This window comes from Manis pentadactyla, chromosome 7 (assembly GCF_030020395.1).
Source record: "Manis pentadactyla isolate mManPen7 chromosome 7, mManPen7.hap1, whole genome shotgun sequence".
In the NCBI taxonomy this organism is placed as follows: domain Eukaryota; kingdom Metazoa; phylum Chordata; class Mammalia; order Pholidota; family Manidae; genus Manis; species Manis pentadactyla.
Window position 1 is genome coordinate 10,660,815 of NC_080025.1, and position 25,402 is coordinate 10,686,216.

Consider the following 25,402-nt stretch of genomic DNA (forward strand, 5'->3'; position numbering starts at 1 on the left):
TTGACCTAGCAACATGCTTTGAATGCACAAGTCTCAGGCTATTTGTCAAATTCACAGTATTTATTAAATTGTCATTAATTTTTACTACTGTTGAAAACTTTGTGTAAGATTCCTAGAGTTAATGAGATGCGTCTAGAAGAAATATAAAGATTATGTTAATTAGAAGAGATATTTGTATTTTCAAAGTAGGCTGGCCATGACCCTAGTGTGATGTTTGAGACTAAGCTGTCTAATACAAGCTTGATTACAATGGATTAAGTCATCATTCTGAAGGAGATTTTTCTTGTTTTCTTAAAATTACATAATTATACTGACTCTTTTCTGGAGTGAGAAATAGCTCTTCCAGTTATTTATATTAAATAAGAAAGTCAAATTGAATTTAGCTGACAAATTATATCCCTGTGGCACTGAGATTTATGAGAAGGAATCCATTGCAAGAAGAGATTCTTATTTTCTTCCATGCAGCATTAAGAAAACATTACATTTGTTAACTATTCAACATAAAGTGTTCATTTTAAGGAACCTGCTGTTTTCTCAGGGTCTGACACTTACCCCTGGCCCTGAATGTGCATATAAAAGCCAAAGCCCCACACCAGTGTACACATTCTAAATGTCTTCCTTCCAGCTTTAAAATGCAGAGAATTCAGAAGAAAATTTTTCTCAGAGATGGTATTTTTCCCCGTTTGTTCATCTTCCTGTTTTTTTCAGAATGAAATCCCGCAATTAGTTGGCGAAATTTACCAGAATTTCTTTGTGGAGAGCAAAGAAATATCTGTGGAAAAATCACTTTACAAAGAAATCCAGCAGTGTCTGGTAGGAAATAAAGGTATCAAAGTGTTCTGCAAAATCCAGGGAGATGTTTATGAGACCCTGAAGGACAGATATTACCCTTCATTTATCGTCAGTGACCTGTATGAGAAACTGATGATAAAAGAGGAAGAAAAACATGCCTCACAGTTGATTTCCAACAAGGATGAAATGGTGAGTCACCTCTAATTTTCTGTGTCTGCTCTTCAGGAGTGTGTAAACTTTGAATATAATTAGGTGGGCACGTATTGGATAAGCCACATCTGGTGTGTTCCCCAGTCTTTTAGCATATAGGAAGGACTTTACATAGAACTTCAGGGTGAATTAGCTTGCTGCTGCTGGTCATGTGCACTTCTTTCTTCGTCCTGACCAACTGGCGGCCCCTGCTGGTGCTGAGTCAGAGACCTCCCTGCCCTGTCTGCCTGAGAGATCTCAAGCTTGACCCCTGAAAACTGAGGGCAGAAGATCCACTGGGTGGGACGTTTGTGACTCAGGCCAGATAAGAGAATCAGTAGGACCTAGTCCAGCCCAAGAATAGACAAAGGATGGGGAGAAAAGGGAGGAGAGAACAAGAATGTGGGAGGAAGTTACAGGAAATATTTTGGAGTTTAAAAAAATCAGATGAAATTAAGATGTTCTGAAAGAAACCTTGCCCAGACACACCTTAAAGTCTAATTTTCTTACAGTGTACTAGATCATTTTGGATAGCCCCATTTGCCACCTCTGATTTGCTGTTAATGACTTTTCTGAGTCTTAAGATTTGTTACAGTAAAAAGAAGAATATAATCACCTTGCATAGAAAGATTATATTTATTTTGGGTTCCTTCTTTCTGTCCAGTTCACTATATTTCAAGCCCTGAGGAACCAAGTGCTTGTTCTTGATGATATAAGAGGCTGGCATCTCTGAACTGTTGTTAAAGTCATTCATTCAGACTTAAAAAAATAAAAAAACTTAGTTACTTTGTTCTTTACATTTTCAGGGTATAAAGCTACTAAACTGATTGGTCCAAAGCCCATTACTCAGTGAATTTTATTTTTAAGACAGGAGAGTTTGTTCGAACTGTGTAATCTTTCTACCTCAAAAATTAAATTGGTTAATATGCTAAATGCCCTAAGAGAGGCTATTCAAATTAATAAAAACATCAATACCCAACAGATAAATTGAATAAGGACTTGTGCCGGCAGTTGCTATGAAAGGGAATAGTAAACAAACATGAAAAAAATGTCCAGCTTCCTCTAGGACTCAAAAAGGTAATATTACCAATTTTTGTCAGCTTCTACTCTTCGTTCCAATAATCACTCTTAGCTATTTATCCTAAGAAAATAACTAAAACATAGAAAAAAATTAATGCACAGTGAAGTTCATCTCAGTCCATCTGGGATAGCAGAAAAGTGGAATCAACCCATGGCAGGAGCAGCCCTAGAAATATGCCTCAGAACATTTTCAACTCATAGAATACTATGCAGCCATAAAAATGACAAATTTGAAGACTAGAGTATCCTCAGGGTATGCAGCACTGTATAAGGTGGAATACCCACTTGGATCATCTTAAGTCACTTTTGGATGCTCAGCATTTTACTTATGAAATGATCTCCCTACTGATTTGTAAAATACATTTTCTAGAGAAGGGCTGAACAAAGTGTATCCTGAAGATAACTTGCGCTGGTAGGAATTTGGATATTTTATCCTAAAGAGACTGGCATGAGTTTTTTTATAATATTCTTAGGAGACCTAATGGAAGCCAGATCTTACTGTCTTTGTCAAAGGTTAGACACAGAGCATTCGGGTTGAGTTGGAAAGATGACTCAGTTGCCTTCCCTTGTTCCATGCAGATTCCCTTGGGTGTACTATTTAGGAAGTACTGGAATGGAATTTCCCCCCTTTCTCTAGGTTATTAAAGGTTTACTTTCCCCTGCCATTCTGAATACCAGTTACTTTGGTTCCAAATACTTCGCTTTTTCAGTTTGCTGAGAAAAAGTCTGCCTCTAGGCTACTAGTGCTTTGGAATAGTGCCTCATAATTTTATAATAGATAATAATTACTGAATAGTCTATCATTATAAGAAATGGTGGTTCCTGTGACCTTTTCCCCCAGGGCCGGGGAAGTGAGGCTGGTGAGGAAGGTGTGGATGAAGGCGCCAGTCGGATTAACGAACAAGCCAGTTTTGCTGTGAACAAACTACGAGAACTAAATGAGAAACTTGAATATAAAAGGCAAGCTCTAAATTCTATTCAAAATGCACCAAAACCTGACAAGAAGGTAACTCTTTCACTTTCAAGGCTGTCTTTGAAAATTTCCATTTTTCTAATTTGATAAATATTTTCAGTTTATGTTGAGAAGTGTCAATTTCTTTAAAAATAATTTTACCTGTAAGTTCCATTATTACTTTTTTGCTTCTGGTGTAGAATTTAAAAAGCAGTCCTTTTTAGTCTTTCATGACTTGGGATTTTTTTCCCAATTATCACTCTGTGTCCTCTTACCTGGCTTGCCTACATTACCTTTGGGGTAGCAGGCAAAGCTTTTTCCTTGTGCCAAACTCATTTCTGGAAGTAAATTAACTGCTCAAGGACAATCTTTTGACTTTTTTTCTTTCAAATGCTGAGAGTACAATTTAGATAACCTCACAGATGTATGCAAGAAAGAAATTGTTTTGCTAAAAGCCAATAGAACTGGAAAATTTTAAAGTGTAGACAGCAGCAGCTCAGTAATGGACATTTCTCAAATGCAAACAGTGGTGTGGCTTTTTGCTTTGTGTTTATGCCTCTTTGGGTCCAGCAAGGAGGATTCTCTAATAGAAGTTTGGCTGACACTGTCTGATCTGCCAAATTTCATCTCCTTTGACACTTCCTGAATATGTGTCCAGCAACACAAGTGAGGAGTTAATGCATGATGCTGTGCTGGTCGCTGTGCAGAATCAGTGAAATGCAGAATGTAGCACCTGCCGGTAGGGTGCAAATATGCTAATTGCAGAATTAAAACAGGCACATGGAAATGAAGCTGATAGTCACAGTCCTTATTGATGATAAAATGCAGGATGATGGTGTAGGCAGGTTTCCTGAAGGCTTTCCCAGGAAGGACAGAGTCCTTGTGGATGGCATGTTCAGGAGAGTTTTAGGGCAAAGCTGCTCCCCTCAAACTACAGAGTCACATAACCATAGTGGTTTTCTCATAAAAGAGATCCAAGGAGACGGTGAGCATAACATTTTTAAAAAATTATTTATTTTTAAAAATTGTGGCAAAACATCTAGATAACAAAATTTTATTTTAGCCATTTTTAAGTGTACTGTACAGTGTCAAGTGCATTCACACTGTTACACAACCATCATCATCACAGTCTATCTCCAAAACTCATTTTAGTGTGCAAAACTGAAACGCTACCCAGCAAAACTGAAACGCTACCCATTAAACAATAATTCCTCATTGTCCCCGCCCCCCCACTCCGGCAACCACAGTTCTACTTCCTGTCTCTTATGAATTTAACTGATCTGAGTACCTCATGAGTGAAATCATATAGTATTTATCCTTTTGTGACTGGCTTATTTCACTTAGTATCTTCAAGGTTCATCCATTTTGTACTGCATGTCAGAATTTCCTTCCTCTTTAAGGCTGAATACTATTCCATTGCATATATAGACGACATTTTGTCCAGTTGTCCATCAATGGGCACTTGGTTTACTTCCATCTTTTGGCTATTGTGAATGGTGCTGCCATGAACATAGGTGTACAAATGTTTCTTCAAGATCCTGCTTTTGATTCTTTTGGATATGTATCCAAAAGTAGAATTACTGAGTCATGCGGTGATTCTGTTTTTAATTTTTTGAAGAATCTCTATACTGTTTTCTGTAGAAGCTGCAGTATTTTACCTTCTCACTGACAGTGCATAAGGGTTCTAATTTCTCTGTAACCTCACCAACACTTGTTATTTTCCATTTTTTACACAGCAGCTATTCTCATGGGTGTGATGGTATCTCATTGTGGGTTTGATTTCCATTTCCCTAGTGATTAGTGATGTCGAGCATCTTTTCTTGTGCTTTTGGTCATTTCTGTTTCTTCTTTGGAGAAATGTCTACTCAAATCCTTGGCCCATTTTTGAATCTGGTTATTTGTTTTCATTGTTGAGTTTTAGGAGTTCTCTATATATTCTGGATATTAATCCTTTATCAGATATGTGCTTTGAAAATATGTTTTCCTATTCTGTGGGTTGCCTTTTTGCTGTGTTGATAGTGTTATTTTCACAAAAGTTTTAAATTTTTAACAAGCTCAATTTTCCTTTCTTTTGTTGCCTGAGCCTTTGTTGCAAAGAAATCATTGTCAGTACAATGTTATGAAGCTTTCCCCTATGTTTTCTTCTAAGAATTTTAGTTTTAGCTCTTACATTTAGGTCTTAGATCCATTTTGAGTTAATTGTTACATATGGTGTATGCAACACTTGTTGAGAAAATTATCCTTTTTCCCAATGAATGGTCTTGGCACCCTTGTCAAAAATCATTTGACCAAACATGTGAAGGTTTGTTTCTGGGCTCTCTATTCTATTCCATTGGTCTGTATATCTGTCTCTACGCCAGTACCCCACTGTTTTGATTAGTGTAACCTTGCAGTAAGAAATAAGGAGGTATGAGTCCTCCAGCTTTTTCTTTTTTGTCAAGATTGTTTTGGCTAGTCAGTCACCTTTGAGATTCTATATGAATGTTAGGGTGGATTTTTCTATTTATGCAAAAAATATCATTGGGATTTTGATAGGGATCTTAGCATCTTGGCAATATTTATTCTTATCTATGAACATGGGATGTCTTTCCATTTATTTATGTCTTCTTTAATTTCTTTCATCAAAGTTTTACAGTTTTCAATGTAGAAGTCTTTCACTTCCTTAAGCTAATTCCAAAGTATTTTGTTATTTCTTAGGATATTGTACATGGCATTTTTTAAAAATTTCCTTTTTGAATTGTCCATTTTTCATAGAAATGTAGCTGATTTTCCTGTGTTGACTTTGTATCCTGCTACTTTGCAGAATTATGTAGTACTTTAATGGTTTCATAACTCCCAAGATGTTTTCCCTGTGGCAGATTGTTTCCAAGTTGAGGGAGGAAATAATTCTAATAGAGAAAGATCGCACGGACCTTCAACTGCACATGGCAAGAACGGACTGGTGGTGTGAGAACCTTGGAATGTGGAAAGCTTCCATCACCAGTGGGGAGGTAGGTTTGACTGCTGTTCCTCCCAATTTATTTCAAACGTTTGACTTTATGAGACAAGATTTTGTCCTGGAGAATTAAGGTTGAGGACAGAAAACTTTTATTTGCTGTTTTAGACTCCTTTATCCTGCCTTCCTTCCCCCATGTCCTGCCTTCTGGCTCACCCGTGACTGGGAGCTATTCTGGGTTTCCTGGTCTAGATCTGATATCACTCCACTTAAGAAAGAATGCTGTCCTTATTCACAGGGATTGTAAGCAACTCTCACATAGGAACAGTTAATTTTCTTGAATTCCCTTTTTTTCATTAAGGGTTGAAGTAAAATGGAAAAAACACTATTTGAAATTTGGAGATGAGAAATTAAAAATTGAAGCATTTCTGATTGTTTCATTCTGCTGACTTCAGTTACTTGACTCTCAGTTGCTCAAAGATCTTTAGTAAATGAATATTTTGTCCTTTGATTTAAAAAATATTTTGCTGTTCTTTGAAGGATAATGGGTAACAGTTTTTAGAATATACTGTATCCTTTTTCTTTGTAAAAAATTATTTCTCTTAAAGAAAGATGGATGTGGTCATTTCTATTTTTAGTGTTGATAGCTCCTTCCCTCCCACCTGCCCTACCGTCAACCTTGGAGATAAAGGTCAGGTCCCCCATACAGAACCCGAATAACAAGATCCTGAATGAGATAGTGTTAACGTTTTGCCCTATCATTGTTTCAAATTTCAAATGCTCAGCTTGTTAAATTTGCAAGGATCTGTTTGCCTAGGTACTTTTGTTCATTCCTGCCTTTCCACCAACCCACTGGGAAAAGAGTGGCTTGACATTCTTACTCAGGGTGTGGGGTGGGGGTGGGGGGCTTAAAATCCACAACCTAAATTCACTTCTAGATTAGATAGTAAAACAACGCACGTTCTCCAAGGGCTGTCCTGAAGGCGCACACATTACACGAGAGCTTAGCCCAGTGTCTTAGTATGTCGTCGGCCCTTAGCACCCCATGAAGGTAGGCTGCAGGGTAGTATACCTTTTCTGTGGGGGAGACCGTATGGAAGCCCTTGACTATTGCGGATGAAGTTGTCTTTAGGGTGGAAGTCTAGGAAGCGGGTAGGCTCGGGGGTATGGGATGTCTAAAGGTGGTAGAGGAGGCCTGTGGGAGGGAAGGACACAAATTCCGTCACCTCCTCAGCTATTCCTGGAGCTGCCCCTGACGTTTAGCAAGTTTAAAAAATCATTTTCAAAGACAAATACTGAGGAGGGTGGGGGAGGAAGAGCCCTCGTGGGGCACTTTGCCCTGGTGATTGGTGGTTACTCAAGAGCTTTCAATGGCACTTTGGTCAGAAAAGGTCACAGGACTGGACCCCGACAGGCTGCCTGGCTGCTGAGTTCATAGTCCCATGTGGGACCACGGGACTGTGTGGAGGAGGTGTTTACATCACACCAGACTCCCCTGAGTGCTGAAGCCCGCTCACCAGCTGTGTGATCCTCGGGCCCCGCAGTGACCTGTGTGTGTCTCCGCTTCCCCATCTTAACAGTGGGACCACAGCCACATTCTCAGAGCCCCGTGGGCGCTCAATGAATCTTGCATCTCTTTCCATTGCCTTTCTTACTGAGCCTTTCTCTCTAATTCAGTTTATGATGCTAATTCAAGCTTAAATTCAGTGTATTTTCTTTTTGTTTCTTATCTACGTTAAGAACAATAGTGACTTGAGTTATGATGGTGTGTGTATCCATGTAAGTCTGTATGTATGTGTGTAGTTGCTAAGGAATTATCTGAGTTGGAAGGTAGAGGAAATTATGTTTCCCAACATAAAATTTCATGAAAATAGAAATCATGGTTTGTGGAATCCTGAAATTTAACTGGGGAAGCCCTCATCCTTCTCTGAGAGAGGTTTGGTATATCTTATACCCTTTTGCTGTTTGTTTTTCTCAAGGAAACACAAGATGTTAAGTTTGGTGTATTTTATTTTGCTATATAACAAATAACCATAAATTTCATGGCTTAAGACAACACCATTTATTAGCTCACAAGTCTATAGGTCAAAAGTCTAGATCTGTATGACTGTGTTCTCTACTCATTTATCATAAGGCTAAAATCAAAATGTTAGCAAGACTGAGTTCCTGTCTGGAGACTCTGGGGAAAAATCCACTTCCAAGTTCATTAGATTGTTGGTAGAATCCAGTTCCCTGTGGTTGTGGAACTTAGAGCTCTGCTCTCATGCTGTTAAGTACTTACTCCAAGATCCTTTCCATGTGACCCTCTTCAGGTCACACAACATGTCAAATCCTCCTTGTATTTCCAACTTTCTGACTTCCTCTCCCACCACTAGCCAGAGAAATCTCTCTGCTTTTAAAGAGCTCCTGTGATTAGGTTAGGCCCACCCAGATAATCGCCCTATTTTAAGGTCAATTGTGCCATGTAACATAACCTAATTGCAGGCATAGAATCTATCATATTCAGTCCTGGGGTTTATGAGGGCATACACACCAGGGAGAGGAAACTGAATCTTGGGGGAACATTTAAAAACCTCGCCTACCACATCTGCTCACCATGCTTTTTATTGTATTTGTTTGTTTGTTTTCCCAAGGTTACTGAAGAGAATGGTGAGCAAATGCCCTGTTACTTTGTCTTGGTGAGCTTGCAAGAAGTTGGAGGAGTTGAAACTAAGAACTGGACAGTCCCCAGAAGGCTCAGTGAGTTTCAGAATTTGCACCGGAAACTTAGTGAGGTATGAATCCTCGTGAACATGAGATTTAGAATTACTAAGCAAGAAGAGATTTAATGTGCATTTCAGTTTTTACATGTAAGGAGTATGTGTGTAGTTGTTAAGGAATTATCTGAATTGGAAGGTAGAGGAAATTATGTTTCCCAACATAAAATTTCATGAAAATAGAAATTTTAGAAATAGAAAGGAGACATTAATCTTTCTTGATGTTGATACTGGCAAAGAAGCATTTTCAGCCTGACATTTGGAAATCTCATAAGTCAAACTGTCTAGAGGACTGATAATTGTCTGATCCCCATTAAACCCCCATAGAACCCCAGAGCTGGAAGAGCTAAGGGATCGTCTAGGGCCAGCTGTTTTGAACCTGCCAGTTGTGAGCCATTAGTAGGTAGTGAAATCAGTTACTGGTGCAGCAATAGAGAGAGCATAGAATATATTGGATTTCACATGACAAGCAAGGGGACCAGTGAAACAACATGGTTGACAGCACAGACTCTGAAGCCAGAAGGCAGGAGTTTGGATCCTAGCTATGCTGCTTACTAGTTGCAGGGCTTGGGACTTGTCACTCTGATTTGGTGCCTCTTTCTCCTTATCAATGAAATACAAATACTGATAGCACCTACCTCACTACCTCACAGAGCGGTTGTGAGAAGAGAATAAACCCTCAAAGCATTTAGAAGAATGTGTGGCATGTGGTAAACATTGTGTTGTTAACAGCAGGACTGAGCGCTGCTTCATAGAACTTTCTGGGTTATGTGTGTATTTCGTATATAGGATGTGTGTGTGTATATGCATCTGTGGTGTGAGTTGCAATATGTATTTGCTACAGTGGGTTTTAGTTAAAAATGTTTGAAAACCACAGTCTAAGTCAATTCTTCTATTTGATAGATGAGGGAAAGTGGATCTATTACAGGATGTATCCATACAGAGTGGCCAAAGCAGGGTTAGAATCCAGGTGGTCATATTAGCAATTCCTGCTCCTCCCATTGTCCTCAGATTTGCATCTTCTCTAACACCTCCTACTGGAGGTAATTGCCCTTTACCCCAGCAATTAAAAATCCTACTATCCTGTTTCCTTTACATCCATTTTTCTTTTGCTCAGAATGAACAGAATGATATGGTAAAACCCATGGTCACCTCTTAGGCTCCTCTTTTGTGAATGAAATATGTCTATTTTCTTTAACCTCCAAGGGCAACTTTTTTTTTTAACCCTTTAAATCACTAACTCCTGAATGCTCCAACTTCTTCATCAGCTCTTAAAATGATGGTGGCCCAAACCGAATGGATTCTCCAACATTTCTCAAATGGACTGTGGTCACCCCAGCAGTATGGAAAGCAAGAGTATTTATCTTAACATGAGAATAAATTTTTCCCAAAATTGTTCGAATAGAATTCACACCACAGAAAAATACATCATTTGCCAGATGACAAACCACCATGAAGCCCAAGTTTAGCATCAATCCTGATGCTGATGAAAACAGAAGGAAGGAGGAGATGTAGGGGAGATTTTGAGAAAAAAATAAATGTGGAAGATAACATGTTCTTTGAAAATCAAAAGCAATTAGGCTGAAGCATTACAGGAGATAGATCTTTATAGAACTCCACATCTGTCCTCTGGTCTCATAGCCTCAGCTTTCCTCACGCGTGGCCCAAGGACCGGCTCCCCCTGGGGTTCCCTATCTTGTGAAGGACCCTTCCTGTTGACAGCTGACAGGGAGCCCCTTCCAGGTCCCTGATGGGTTTGATCTTCCCTTCCAGCTCTCTCTGCCAGCTTCATTTATCTAACATTTTCTCCTGAAGTTGAGCCCTGAAGTATAGAACAGTCTAGGGTCAATGCCATCGTATGTGTGCTATTTCAGAGGGCTCTAAGGAGAGGCTCCTTTTCCTTCCCACCACCCGAAGCACTTACATGCCCTTGGGGAATCCCTTTTCTTGCCACGGCCAGGCCGGTGGGGCCACTGTGACCCTGACGATGGCCACGGAGTAACGGCTGAGGCAGGCAGGCTGTGCCCGCTTACTTTTCACCACTGGCCGATTTCATGAAGCATATTCCGATGGCCCCAGTGCCTGGGTGAAGGCCAGTGTTTGGAAATAGGGGCAGGGCCTGGACCATTTGAAGCCCACTGTCCTCTTAGTGTCTGAGGGGCAGACTGCAGGGTCCTGTGGGAAGTGGCATAAAGAACACAGACTTTACAGTCAGATGGGCCTGGGTTCTAATCCTGGGTCAGGATTAGATGTAAATTATATGTTAAATATGAGTGATAATAATTCCCAACTCCTGGAGTTGTTTTACATGCCACACTCTTTCCATTGTCTAAGTTTGTCAACTTCGATGATTTTTTACAGAGAGATCGTAAATGAAACACATTCTAATAGAGAGACTTTCTTCCTGTGAGCCGGGTGGCCAGCCCTGGCATATTGCGCTGCCCACATGGGGTGCTGAGTCCCCCTTACCAGCCCGGCTTCCAGGCTCTCGTGGCCTTGGGGGGAGCTTGAGCGCTCTTGGTCGCAGGCCCCCTTCCTCCTGGTTCCCCGAGTCCAACCAGGACAGGCAGGTTTCCAAGATCTTAAATCTCTGAGGATTGAAAGTGCAGGAGGAAGAGACTTGGTTTATTCTAATTATGCCGCTAAATCGTCTTTTCAGATTAAAATGTCATTCCTGGGCACTAACATGTAATATTTTCCTCCACAGTGTTTCCCCTCCTTAAAAAAAGTCCAGTTGCCTTCTCTTAGCAAGCTGCCTTTCAAATCTATAGATCACAAGTTTATGGAAAAGTCAAAGAACCAATTAAATAAGTTTTTACAGGTAAGTACTTGGAAAGTTTGGATATGAGAAGAAAAATGAGTGATTTGGGATTAAACTGTTAGCATTCTCAGAGCTGGCTTGTTCCCTTCCTGCTCTCACAGGCCACACCAGATCCTCAGTAGCTTTTTTGTTGTTGTTGTATTTCATTCATGCTACACATACAGCAAATGCAGCTATCTCCGCTTTCACAGAGCAGACACACCCTCGTCAGCAGCACCCAGCCTGGGAAACGGACTATATCTCCAGCACTCCACCAACTTCCTCCCTGTCACAGCTCCCCCAGCCCACTGTGGTCCTGCTGACGCCCAAGGGCACAGAGAGTTACAGCTCTTGCTGAACCCCCTGTAGAGGCATCACACATCAGGCTCCTCAGTCTCCCTTCTGTTCTGGGGATTCAGTGCTGGTTGTGGGTCGTTGGTTTACAGAGCTGTGTGGGTCTTTCAATGCCTGACTGCCCCCCGGCCAGCCTGTTCTGGTGTCGATGAGCATTTGGGGCATTCCCAGTGTGGGGCCGTCATGAGAAGTGCTTCTCTAAACTTCCAGTGCTTGTTTTTCAGTAAATATATGTGGGATGATACCTAGGAATTTGGGATTTTCTCTTTTTCAAAGTGGTTGTACCAATTTTTATGTAAGGGTTCTGACTGCTCCAAGCCCCACCATCACTTATTTTCTGCCTTTTTCTTTTTGGCCATTCTGGTGGGTGTGTAGTGGTATCTCACCATAGTTTTAATTTGCATTTCCCTGGCCTCTAATGAAGTCAGCTAATGATGACTAATGCAGGCTTCGCTTCGCAGGAGTATTGTGTGTGTTTGCGGATGTGAGTCTCTTGTCAGACCACGTGTGTTGCAAATATCTCCCTTTCTGTGGACAGCCTTTTCACTCTCTTAATGAACATAAATTCTCAATTTTAATTTAGTCAAGCTTATCAATTTTTTCTTTTATGGTTAATACCTTTCAAACTTAGGATGTCTTTACTTAAGATTTGCATTCCAAAGTCCTGAAGATATTCTCCTAGCTTCCTGTAGATATTTTGTTTTCCTTCAGTCTGTTTTTATAGAGAGTAAGGTCAGACAAAGATATGCCATCCTCAATAGGAACCACTATTTTTTTGTCCTTAGCTGGGGGCCCTCTATATTCAGAGTATAGTTAAGTCACTCAAAGCATGGATCTCAAAGCCCTTATAGTTCTCGAAGGCATGGAATTTTGCCTTGTAAACCACTTTTCCCTGTGTAGTCTTAGCTCGAAGTCCTGAGATTTTAAATAATGGATGTTGCCAAATTATACTAAAGGCTGTATTAAAATACAATCATTGAACAGAAATACAGAATCAAAGTCAAGATAAATATGTTTAAGCCGGAGTTGTCTTGAAAGTATTAGTCTCTTTTTCTCTCATATGTTCATCTCTCCCACCCTCCCTCCTAGTCCACCCTCGCGTGCATTTGCACATTTAATCATCTGAGAAAGGAAAAGCCTATTTGTTGGGCTCAGGGGCCAGGGAAGGCAGGAGTGGCACCAGCTGCCCATGCCTTAATCCCCTTCCTCTGAGGCGAAAGCCACCCATTCTCAGGCCAGTCTTCCGCAATGTGCCTGACGCGGGGCTCACGGGGATGCTGGTGGTGCCCGTCAGACACCGCCCCCCATCCCCTGTGTGGCAGTATTGCAAGATCTCAGAGGTGCTTATTCTAGGGAGGCTCAGAGGATTTATCCCACTTTTGTCAGAACCAGTATAGTATGAACGCTGTGGACCAACTCCCCTGACACTAGGACTTGACCCAGTCCTGACATCAGAGGTGTGGTGTGCTCCCCATGTGCCATTTGCCCTAAAGGGGGGTCATGTCAAAAATGGAGCAGTATTTCCCATTGGTTTATTTCTTTCTGAACCTCATATCTTTTAATACTAGACATTTTAACGTTCTCCTGATCACAGTGTTAATTTACTGTCTTATCAGTAGCCCTTGCTTGTGAAAACCGTTCTCCTTCCCTCTCTCTTCAGGCCAGATAAGTATATAAAGAACCTTAGGAAATTCCCAGTTTAGGGCCAATAAAGAGTTATGTAATTACGTGAATAAGCACTGCTTAGAAGATGGCAGTGTTGTGAAATAAAACTGGCCTGGCAGGCAGTGCCACCAGGTGACAACTGAAAGTTCTTTTTTCAGCTCATGTGCAAAGTCTGAACATGGCCCTAAAAGGGTGGTTGAGTGGCATCCTTGTCTAATGTGCATACATGGCCGTTGAAACACGAATGAATGGCAGTTAAGTTGACTTTCAAAGGCAGTGGTCCCCGGATCTGTAAGTTGTGTGCATATTAAGAATTTGTTGTGCTGAGCAGTGCAAACTGGAGCGAGTTCTGTTGCTTGCACACTGTTTGCCCCAGAGGAAGATGAGTGCCTTCCGTTTAACCTACAGAGGATTGTTTGCCATTAAGATAATTGAGAACTCATCTAAGACCTGTTATTTGGGGGCAAATGGAGGTGGTTTTAGGCTCAGAATTATGAGGACAGTAAATCTCCCGATGCAGTGAGTTCTACCTGGTGTGCCTGTACTTGTGGTAGCCCCTGGAGCACAGCTGTATTCCCCCAGGAGTAATTCATCCTCTTCCTTCCACAGAATCTGCTTTCAGATGAAAGACTGTGTCAGAGTGAAGCACTTTATGCCTTTTTGAGCCCTTCTCCTGACTACCTCAAGGTTATTGATGTGCAGGGGAAAAAACCCACTTTTTCATTGTCCTCATTTTTGGAAAGACTTCCTCGAGACTTCTTCTCCCATCAGGAGGTGAGCTGTCTACAGGTCAGACCGTTTTTGGAGCCTATTTAAGTGAATGTCTTTTTGAAAGCTGTTTGAAGTAACCGACATTTGTTGGAAGCATGCTATTAATGGGGAAAAAGCAAATGCTTCCACTTTCAGTTGTTATCACTGTATTTTGGGACATGTGCTGTGTTCCCCTACAAGCCACTTGGGAGAGTTAAGAACCAGAAATAAAGATTTACGACAAGGTATGTAAGTGAAGTGTGGATAAGGAAGTTCTGTAGGAGCCCCTGTACAAAAGGAGGCCCAGCCTGTCCCTGGAGATTGGGGCCGTCACTGTGGGGAGCCTGGAGCTAATATGGAAGGTTCAGGATAGGAGGACGTGTTGGCGGACCAGTCAGTAGGTCCCTGGAGGGGAGGGTTTCTGTCATGGGCTGATGAACATGAGGCCAAGAGTAGAAGGAGGCCAAGGTAGGTCATGCCAGGCCGAGGAGTTTAATCTGAGGGAATGGAAAGCCCTGGAATATTTTGAAGTAAGGTGAATGTAGCGGTGACCCATAAAGGTAGCAGAATGAATAGAGAGATTGCAGACATTCACGATCTTACATTCTAACTTCAGGCTTCCATCCAGAGGAAGTTCCTAACTCACGTCTAGGCCACTCAAGCCCCTTGCTGGCTCTCCAGAGAATTGCAAAGACCAGCTCCGAAATTTGGCATCTCCGTAGTTCATTGCCAAATGCCACTGCCTCTTCACCAGGACAGGTTTACTGAGTCTGGACAGAAGGAAGTGAGGATGGAAAGGAGCATGCTACCTCATGGTACCCTGGGCTGGGAGGAGAAATCAGGGCGCCCTTGGGCCTCCCTACCCAGGGGTCAGGGCTCTGCGGAAACCTCTCCCCTGCCAAGCGTTTCTCCCACCGCTTTCCTTCATGGCCCCATGGATGGTGTCTGGCTCTATTGGCTAGCTGACCTCTGTCACCCATATTCCTGAGCCCTTGGAGTTTACACCACGGCTGGGTCACTCTGTGGAGTTACTCTCTGAAGGTGGGTGCCGGCCGCCGATCCCCCAGCTTCCCGTCTCCACCTTCTCCCACCTCTTTGCAGTATTGACATTGCTGGGCTTCTTGCAAAGCTGTGCTGGCTTAGGGAACTCCTGCCCTTTGACTTCTCAGTCCTTTCCTCTGCTCATCCAGTCCCCAAGTGCTGTCATTAGCCCTCTGAGGAGTCCCACAACTTCAGGTGTTACCTCTGCAGACAGAGAGCAAGCTTTCTCCGCTGTCCTCCCACCTGCTGGGTCCGTAGCTGTGTGAGAGCACCTAGTCCTGTTTGTAGACACACTGTGTGTCCGTCAGCTGCCCCCAAGAGCGATGGACCACTGAAAGGCTGGATCCGCAGGGTGCTTATTTACTTTAGCTTGGTGCCCAGCATATGATGAGTTTTGAACTGAAACTTGCGGATAAGCAGATCAGGAATGAGACTAGCTGACGTACAGAATAAGAGCTTGAATCAGAGGTTAAAAGTAACCAGAATACCTTAAAAAACACATTTCTTAAAAAAAAAATAGTGCACATCAAATCCATTTAAGGCAAAGCCTTACTCGTAAAATGCAACATGGTTAGAAAACTATTTTGTTACATACTAATTCGCTCCTTATTCACACAGTGGCAGAGGTTTTTCAAAATTATTTTAAACCTTGAATAAGGCTTACAAATTCAAGCTTCTCCCTGAGGTTAGATAAACATTTTGCCCTCTGTCGAAAATGCATAGATATCTGCATCTGGAGAAGTTGAAGGATTTGTCATGTTGAAATTGTTTGGAATCTACACTTGAAAGGGAGAACAGGCCCACCAGCTTTGCCAAAAGACCTGCTCCCTGTGCCTTTTCTGTGTCCCCAGGAGGAGATGGAGGAAGACAGTGAACTGTCAGATTCTGGTGATGATGTGGACGGCAGGAAAGACGCCTTGGCTGAACCATGTTTCATGTTGATCGGGGAGATTTTTGAGCTTCGAGGAAGTAAGCCTCTTTGTCACTATTCATGCTATTTGCTGGTGAAGTCATTTAACACTTAATATCCCTTTTTCCCCCAAATCAGACGCATATTTGTATTCATTCAGCAAATACTTTGAAGGACCAAACAGATACTACACTGTGGTAGGATCTGAGGATACAGCCTTAAGGAACTTAGGTCTGGATTTTCCCTGCACCCCATGTTCCCCTGAACAGAAGCAGAGAGTGCTTTGAATTTTGTTTATGTGGCTTAGCACAGCCTTCTTGCTTGATCACCAAGAGATACACTAAAGATACTTTTGCATAGCAGAGGAAGAGTCCTCTTGTTAAAGGTGAGGTTTTGGTGCTGTCGAGGTGGTAGTGCAGCCAGGCCCACAGGACTGCCTCAACCTTGCCTTTTAACCACCTCGCTTCCCCTAGAGGAGTGGCTGTCAGTGGAGAGGTGGGGGAATTTTGTCCCCAGGGGAGATGCGGAGATGTCTGGAAACAGTTTTGGTTGGCCCCTCTTGGGGGAGGGCGCTGCTGGCATCCAGTGGGCAGAGGCCAGGGATGTTGGCTGAACAGCCTGCAGTGCCCAGGCCAGGATGCAGTTACCCTGCCTTAAATGACAGCAGTGCCAAGGTGCGAAATCCTGCCCCAGCAGTCCCTGAAGGAGATATACTCACAAGAAACCAGAGCAAGAAGAGTATAGAAATACTCCTTCATGAAGACCTGCTCAAGTGCCTCTGCCCCAAAGCACTACTTCGGTGAAAGGTCAAACCGGCCTGCTCGGCTTAGTCTTGAGTCCTGAACAGGACTCTGCCCGCCCACACTTTCTGCAGCTCAGTCATGAGGCCAGTATACGCGGTCATACTTGCAGCTTCAGTCCTAACCAGACGAGAGACAGGCACCTAAAGGCACCCCCAGCCACCTAGCAGAGGAAGCATCTGAGAGGAGCAGGGGTTTGTATGGTGCCACACGCCACCAACCAGGAAAATGCCACCCTGAGAATGTCCTGGGCTCTGCCCTCTCAGATCAGCATCTTTTTCCCATGGGGTGAAGCAGGTGGGAGGAGGTGGTCCCATATAGGACATGGGGCTGTGTGTCTCTGTTTGTTTATAAGCCCTTAATACATCACTTACAGGATTATTAGCAGATGAGAGAACTCCAAGAGCTATTATAAACTTGATCTTGTCTTATGTGGCTTTTAATCCTCACCATCCACAATAATGCCTGGTCTGTACCAGTGATTAATGAATCACCTGGATGGAAGTACGCATAAATGAATAGGCAAGAAAATTTAAAAGTACCAGAATGAATTCTGTTGACCACTGAACTTTTTCTTTCCCTAAGCCAAAACTAAAACAATCAGCAGATACTTTGGGAACCTGTGTTTTAAATACTGTTCTGTAGCAGAAACAAAAATATCTCAGATGTGCATTCTTCCTCCAGTGAATCTATACTGTACGGTTCCAAAAATGTAATCCACATTAAGCAGTAGACACAATTAAATTCTAAACTATGCAGAGATTTACATACAAGGATGTTCATTTTAGCATAATTCCAGTATGAAAATTTGGAACTAAGCTGAACTTCAGAAATAGGGGATGGTTCTATTAGGAAATACCCCTGTGATGGAATATCATCCAAATATTGAAGATCTTTTCAGATGAAAAAGCTTTAGCTATTCCGTATTTCAGACACTTTTATATATTGACGTTTACCTTGATTCAGTGTAGGCAGGAAAACGAGTCCTCAAGGTATACACTGATGTTTAACTTGGTTCAGGATAGGCAGAAAATACTGGTTAGCACTTCCCCCCACCCTAAGTCTGCCTCTCCCTCAGGGAAATCTGATCCATTAAAGCCCAAATCCTCCCCGTTTCCCACAGAGGAGAGGAGATTGAAGAAGCACCCCTCTAGCCTTCCAGTCAGTGCACCCTGTGATGCAAAGAGACTGAGACCCGGGGGAGTGTCCCAGCCATCAAGGCAGGAGCCAGGCCTCCCAGTCCTGTGTTGGCAATGTCATCTGCCTGCTCAGAAGCACATTTGGTTTTGCTAGTGACATTTCAGAGGGCAGTAAATAGAACGTCAATTATAGCAAGATGTGGTTTATTTGCCATCAGCAAAGTCCCAGTGTCACTGCAAAATCCTCCATGGCTTTGAACAAATGAGCCCTCGGAAGGAGTAAAGGGCTATTTTGTGGGGGTGGTGGCATTGGGAGAAAGTAATAAATAGAGTGAGGGGATACTGGAGGGGGGAAGATATTTGTAGCAAAGCCGTTTTGGTTTCTGCTCCAGTTCTGTATACTAAAAGGGACCAATAATACAGCCTTTCAAATATTTATAACTGGTCACTCAGCTGTCTGCATCCTTCCTAGTAGCACATGTCCTCAGACCCTCTGGGTATGTATGACCTACCTCTCTCCTGGCCTAGAAAGATGGAGCGAAGGTGTCACCATAGACAGACATGCTCCTCCCAGCCTGAATGCCAGCCTAAAATGAATAAGTCTGCATGCTGGCGGCATGTGCTGAATTACATAAAAATTGAGGCATGGTTGTGACTCCAAGACTTGACTTACACTTAAAGGATTAACAACATTACTTTAACTGGATGCTTAGATCATTAAAAAAGTTAGAAATGACTTTAGAATGTTTTAAAGTCTTAGTACCAAGTGTGTTAATTGATTTTTGTTTGTTTGGCTTCCCTTGTCCAGAGGTGTTTGTGGATTTACTGCTTTTAGGTTTTCTTAGTGGTACAGAAGCCCTGAACTCCTGGCTCCATTATAGTCAGGTCTGAATTTCTCATGCTTATGTGTCAGTAGCTAAACATTTCAATGAGTGAAGGTGAATATTATAAATGGAAAATTTGGTTTGTATTCCAGTTTGCAGACCAAAAATATCCTTTGCCTTCCTTTGGTTTATATTCGTATTCTTTACTTGTAAAAATGTGTCTTTGTGTTAGGGGATTAAGAGGCTGTATAATTTGCAGTCATAATGTAGGTAGGTCACAGGGAAGGCAGTACGGCACAGAGAAGACAAGTCATGACTCTATAGCGTCTTACTACACTGGCTGACAGTGGCTGCAGTGGGGTTGGGGGGAATTTGATAATATGAGTGAATGTTGTAACCACAATGCTGTTCATGTGAAGATTTCATAAGATTGTATATCAATGATACTTTAATAAAAAAATCTGTCTTCATGTTAATAATAAAAGTTTAGCTCTTTGGAACCCTTCACGATGCTCCCTCATACAAAATATTGACAAGACCTTCAGAGAAAAACAAAACAAAACATGTTAATACTGTTCTTTTCCAGATGAGGAAACCAGGCTGGCACTCAGAGCAGGCTGGGAGGTGGCACAGGAGGGGTGTGAATTCACATCTCACTCAGGAGCCAAGCTGCTCACGTCTACCTTTCTTCCCCCAGACACATAAAAGTGATCTGTAAACTACTCTTCAAATGGGAACAGTTAGACCCACCAGGTCATTAATATTTCAACACATTTGTCAGCGTTGGACTACAGATGTTTCTCTTGCAGAGCAGTGTGTTGGAAAACTGGGCTTAACAAGCCAGACAGAAATGTAAAATAGGAATTGCAGGGTCTGCTAGTGGAAAACAGACATGTTGTCAGTAGCCCCAGGGACATCCGAAGCAAAGCATTATTTCCGCTTGCTAGCTCAGCTGTTGTTTAGGCACTGAAAAGCTGTAAAAAAAACTTAGGTTTCATCTCATTCGTTGCTAAGTAAAAAGTGAAAGCATGGAAGAATTTTTCTGGGTGGAGGTTTGTTAATCTCAGTCCCCACTCTGCAGATACATAGCCTTAGTGTTAGGACTCAAATTGAATTAAATGGCAAGATTTATGCTTTGTGCAGCTATGAAAATGTCATTGATCGTGCTATCCTGTGATAATACTTTTCCTCTGATTTCTATTTTAGTGTTTAAATGGGTGAGAAGAACATTAATTGCTCTTGTTCAGGTCACTTTTGGAAGAACCATCAACAAGTGAGTTGTACTAAATTAATATTTGAATTCGTGCCCTACCCTTTACCTTGGCAGTCACAGTACCTTGTGATATAGTAGCCAGCGATCACTCTGATGGTATTTTATTTTCTCTTATTTTTTGTTTCTGACATGATTCTAAGATTGGATGGGGAAGCAGATTTCTGAGTGCATGGGGACCTCGATGAGAAAAGCTGGAACTAAGTCCGGCATCTGGCTGACGAGGGTCAGCAGGTTCTGGGAGTACTTACTTGATGACTGGTTTGAGCATCTTGGGTGCAGTGATTTTATGTCACCTGGTGGCAACCAGTTTAAAGTTTAGGTCCTAAGCCAAAATGAATGTAGGGTGAGCATCGCTTTGCAGATATTTATTTGGAGGGTAATGCAAACCATATTTTTTTTTAGAGTTGGGGTAACATTAAAATGGCAAGTTGTTAATATCGGAGGACCCATCGGGTGTGCATGTGTATCATATAAACACCATGACAAGCCTTATGTTTGTTCTAAATTTTATTATAGAAATTATGTATTTTCCCTCTCCATATATGTATATTCTAAACTTTATTATATAAACCATATATATATATTCTCTCTGTATATGTATATTCTAAACTACATTATAAACTAATATAGCTATATCACATTATCCATATACATAAAATTTAACTCTATACCCAGTACTCCTCAAGCGATAAGCATTATGACTTCCTGCACAGTAAAAATGTGAGTAAACTGCTAAAAATAAGGGGGAAAAAATCACTTTTTGGTACAGCAAAATATGTTTCAAGATGAAATAATTAGATTTTTCCAAGTGAAAGATTAGTTGTCAAACATAGGCACCAGGTTAATATGATAATTTTTTTTCATATAAATCTCATAAATTTATATGGGAAACATAGTAGAGAACATATTCTTTATACTCATTTGCAAATAGAATATATTTTCCTTGTGGTCATAAATGAAAGTTCACTTCTCTATTTCTAAGATTTAAAAAAAAATGATGTTAGTGGCTTATTCAGTTGCCTTAGTATCATAAGCTTTTGTTTTTTAATCAGAGAAATGGCCTGTTTAACTTACGGTTTCATTCTAAGGCAAACTTCTTTAGTATTGGCAGGCCTTGTATAAAGAAATTTCCAGAACGGCCCTGTTTTTCTCAGTACCCAGACTTGATAATTTATTTTCCTTTTCAGTTTCAGCAAATCATGCATTCTTGCCTTGCTCCTATTTATGATACTGGCTCTTAATTATAAAATGAGCAGCTGTGGTTTGTGAGTGGTGAACACACTTGGCAGTTATTTTCATGGAGCTGGAGGAGAGGCATCCTGCAGAGAATTTTCAGACTGTTTATTTCAATGGGCTTTTTATCAGGTAGAGAATTTATGAAGCACCTGGCCCTTTGCTATTTTTGCCTTTAGCAGATGATGACGCATCATAAAATTAAGCAGCAGTACAATATGTGCCTCTTGCCTTGTGCCAACTATAATTTCACAAACCAGAATTGCTTCAAAAGCTTCCTGTGGTTTCCTATGGCTAATAGAGAGTCAGACTTAAATTGATAGAAAATACTTCAGTGATGGCTTTCAGTAAGATTCACCTAATCTGAAGTTGCTAATTGCAATGTTCTTATTTCTTCACGTAATGCCAGCGAGTAACCCAAAACAAGAGTACAGAAGGAAACATTTCTGCTTTTATATAGATTTTTCTCAAGCAGGTCAGCAGGCTCTCTCTTAAGCAGTAGTCCCACTAAATTAATAATTATTTGGTCTAGTTACAAACTGAACAGTTCTAAGCAACACGGGGAAGTATCTTAGGAGTTACTTGCAGTTACAATCAGTCAACACAGTTTTAACTCATAGTAGTTTACACTTCCACAGTGACTGATTACTGTGTGCCAAGGACTAGGCTTGAAAACATCTACTTTAGACACTACTTCTGAAAACCTTACATTGTCTCTTTAAATATCTGGTTGGGAAGAGAGAGTCTTAAAGTGCTTTTTGATTTACTATTATCCATGACTTGAGTTTGAAATTTCAGGTCTTTCTGGCACCCAGAATCTAAGATGATTCTTTTCCCTTTCCCAACAGAGAGACTTCCTCCTCCCAACATCACAACTACTCTTGGGCTCTTGAACTGTGTTTACTTGTCTCTTGACAGAGGAAACCTGTAATTGGTTAGATCTGGACTAATGACAAATGAAATAGGGTTGTGTGGAAGACCTGGGTAACCAGATAAAGGCCCTTGATTCGTAACTGTGCAAGTCAAACGTCTGCCCAGTTTTCATCCCCATGGAAATTTGAAGTGGCCAGATAGCAGTGTATGTTTTCAAAGCCCTTCACATTGCGGTGAACGGGTATCTTTTTCCCCTCGGCTCCGGAGCCCATGAGCTGTTACCCTGGGTCAGGTTACTCTGCGTGGTGCTGCCTGCCATAGCAACCCCGAGAGAGCGCTAGTGAATGAGCTTCGTTCCTCCCCAGAACTTTAGGAGCTCAGGGAAGTTTTCCAGACCACTTTTAACAGTCGTTAGATGGCTTTATGTTTGTCTGGGAATTGTTTAATCCCTTCTTCATATTTAAATGATAATCGTGCTGGATACAGTATTCTTGGTTCAAGGCCCTTCTGTTTCATTACATTAAATATATCATGCCATTCTCTTCTGGCCTGTTGGATGGCTTTGTTTGCGGTTCATAGCACTTCATGGAGAAATAGAAATACTCAAATATACTGAGTATTATGCACAGTCAGAGTAGTTGCAACTTCAAAGAAAGCAGTCCATCTTCTCTCAGCTCCTGTCTTTACAGATTAAAAGGTACTGCATGGCAAACATCTGAATTCAGTATAGTGACCAGTGAACGTGTAAGCCCCAGGAATGAGGGGCCATCCACTGTCACCAAAAGAAAAAATAACTTTTGGAGCCAGAGTTTAAAAATCCAATTCCCAGTATAGGCATCAATTTAGATCAGGCTATGTCTTAACCTGCCCATTGATAAATACCTTTTGAGAATAGAGGGTAAAAAATTTTTAAAACCTTATCCGAGAAATATTTTTCTCTTAAAAGACAAATCCGGGACACGGTGAGCTGGATTTTCAGTGAGCAAATGTTGGTTTACTACATCAATGTTTTCCGGGATGCTTTTTGGCCAAATGGGAAATTGGCCCCACCGACCAAAATCAGAAGCAAAGAGCAAAGTCAGCAAACAAAACAGAGAGCACAGCAGAAGCTGCTTGAAAACATTCCAGGTGAGGCCTGAGTTCTGATCCTGAAAGTACAGAGATCAAAAGGGAGCATGAGCCCTACTGAGGCATTTTTCATTTATCTCTCAGGAAACATTATTTACAATAAAAAAAAAAAAGGGTCACCTTTTTTCAAAAAGATTTTCCTTTAAATCATGTCTTTTAAATCATGTAATATACTAAGAACCTCAAGAACTGTATTGATGGATAACAACTTTCTTCTAAGTAGAAAGATGTTTTAGAACATATAATTTTGTGCCTTAAGAATCCTGCTAACATACACTGCTTTGAAAGCTTAATTTGTAACTGGGTAGCAATGTATTACAACTGTAGTTTGTATAAATGCTTTATGTTGAAAAATTCTAAATTAGCGTATTTCTCCTCAAACGTTTGAAAGAAATTATTATTTGTGTTCTTCATGCCCCAGTGCCGTTATTTATTGTGTACACATCATGTTATAGCTCCTTCACCAAACAGCTGTGCAGTATGCACTTTATCAATGACAGCATAGAATATAAACCCAATTTTTCAGATATGCTTCAGAGCCTCGTTGGACAGCAAAATGCCCGTCATGGTATAATAAAAATATTCAGCGCCCTGCAAGAAACAAGAGCCAATAAGCATCTGTTGTATGTGAGTAATTTAAAGCCTGCCCCAGGATTAACTAATGTCTTCCATTTTATGTTTCTGTTCGCACATTGGGGTGGTTTTAATCCTTTGTTTTCTTAAATCATTCTTGTTAGAACTCTGAACCCATTTTCTCTGCTTCATTTTTGTCTGTGTTCAGTTTGGTTAAAAAGAAGAAAAAAAAGTACTCCCAGGGGATACTAGCTGTGTCTCCCTTGACTCTGATGAATGTAATATTTCTGCGTGATGACTTGGTTTTCTTATTTCGGCAAAGCAAGGTGTGTCTGAGCCATGGATCTGACTGTGGTTAGCAATATTAAATATTGTTGATGGTTTGAGAATGGTTAAGAGACCAGGAAATAAAGCAAGCTGATGCTAAATGGAGTTTATATAATATTAATCCCTTCTGTTTGAGAGTAACTTGTTCAGTGGGTAGTCTCAGACCTAAAATTAGACTTCTCTCTTAGGCCTAGATATTTAGAGTAAACACTCAGAGAGAAAACACATTTTTCTACATTTTTTTCTTCTTTTCTTGGTCCAGGTGCTGATGGAACTGCTGCTAATTGAATTGTGTCCTGAGCTGAAAACTCATTTAGATCAACCTAAAGCTGGTCAAGTTTGAGACTTCACAAATAAACCACCAGAGAAATGTCTGTGTAATAATAGACATGAAACATTTTCCTCTTTTCCACAGAGGGCTTGACTCAGAACCACACTGATTTCTTATTTAGTTCCTCCCTCTAGTTTTCTGTGAAGTAAGCGGACTTGGGCAGGGTGGGGGAGGTTCCCGATGCTATAGCAGGCAGCAGAAAAAAAGCACTTGTTAATTATTCATTTTTATTTTAATAATAATAGAAAAACTGAAAGTTCACACAATGATTAAGATGTAATGTTAATATGTCATAAGAACCTAGGAAATATTTTAAATATTTATGAAAACAGTTTTGTTTTAAAATGACAAACTAGGAATATTGTACAGTTAAGTCCCTCAGCGAGGATTCTGAACATTCCTGTATTATTTCATGTGTATTGAAGAACATTGTGTGCGATGCTTTGTGTAAAATTCTTGTGGAAATTTTATTGTCTTCATTTTTTACCAAAGATTTCCCATAGTTTAAAGCCTTTGAAGCAATAAAATATAAAAATGAATCACAGGGTTCTATGATGTTCAAGATGCTCATATCTTAGAAAAAAAAAGGTTAAAATAAATAAGGCAGTTTGTGTATTTTACCAAGGGACTTTTTGGTAGAAAATGTGGTGCATGTAAGTACTTCTGCAAGGAAGTAT

At 41.0% G+C, this 25,402-nt stretch overlaps 1 protein-coding gene across 3 annotated transcripts in view; it reads left to right on the forward strand.

Annotated features, from left to right (window-relative positions):
- SNX25 (sorting nexin 25) overlaps nt 1-25,264 on the forward strand; it is a 98,448-nt gene extending 73,184 nt beyond the window's left edge. Inside the window, exons 9-20 of one of the 3 annotated variants that reach the window (XR_005026585.2) lie at nt 709-981; nt 2,903-3,067; nt 5,872-6,003; nt 8,582-8,722; nt 11,412-11,525; nt 14,133-14,297; nt 16,166-16,283; nt 20,194-20,260; nt 23,313-23,494; nt 24,021-24,121; nt 24,276-24,393; nt 24,657-24,794. Coding sequence is in view for 1 of the 3 variants with exons in the window: in XM_036894223.2 (XP_036750118.2) it covers nt 709-981; nt 2,903-3,067; nt 5,872-6,003; nt 8,582-8,722; nt 11,412-11,525; nt 14,133-14,297; nt 16,166-16,283; nt 20,194-20,260; nt 23,313-23,494; nt 24,021-24,121; nt 24,657-24,737 (1,539 nt within the window). In the remaining 2 variants the exon portion in view is untranslated. Of the gene's footprint in view, nt 1-708; nt 982-2,902; nt 3,068-5,871; nt 6,004-8,581; nt 8,723-11,411; nt 11,526-14,132; nt 14,298-16,165; nt 16,284-20,193; nt 20,261-22,341; nt 22,572-23,312; nt 23,495-24,020; nt 24,122-24,275; nt 24,394-24,656 lie in introns of those variants that run through there. The other 2 variants (XM_036894223.2, XR_008998692.1) reach the window with 2 other exon arrangements.
- Nucleotides 25,265-25,402: the final 138 nt, after the last annotated feature.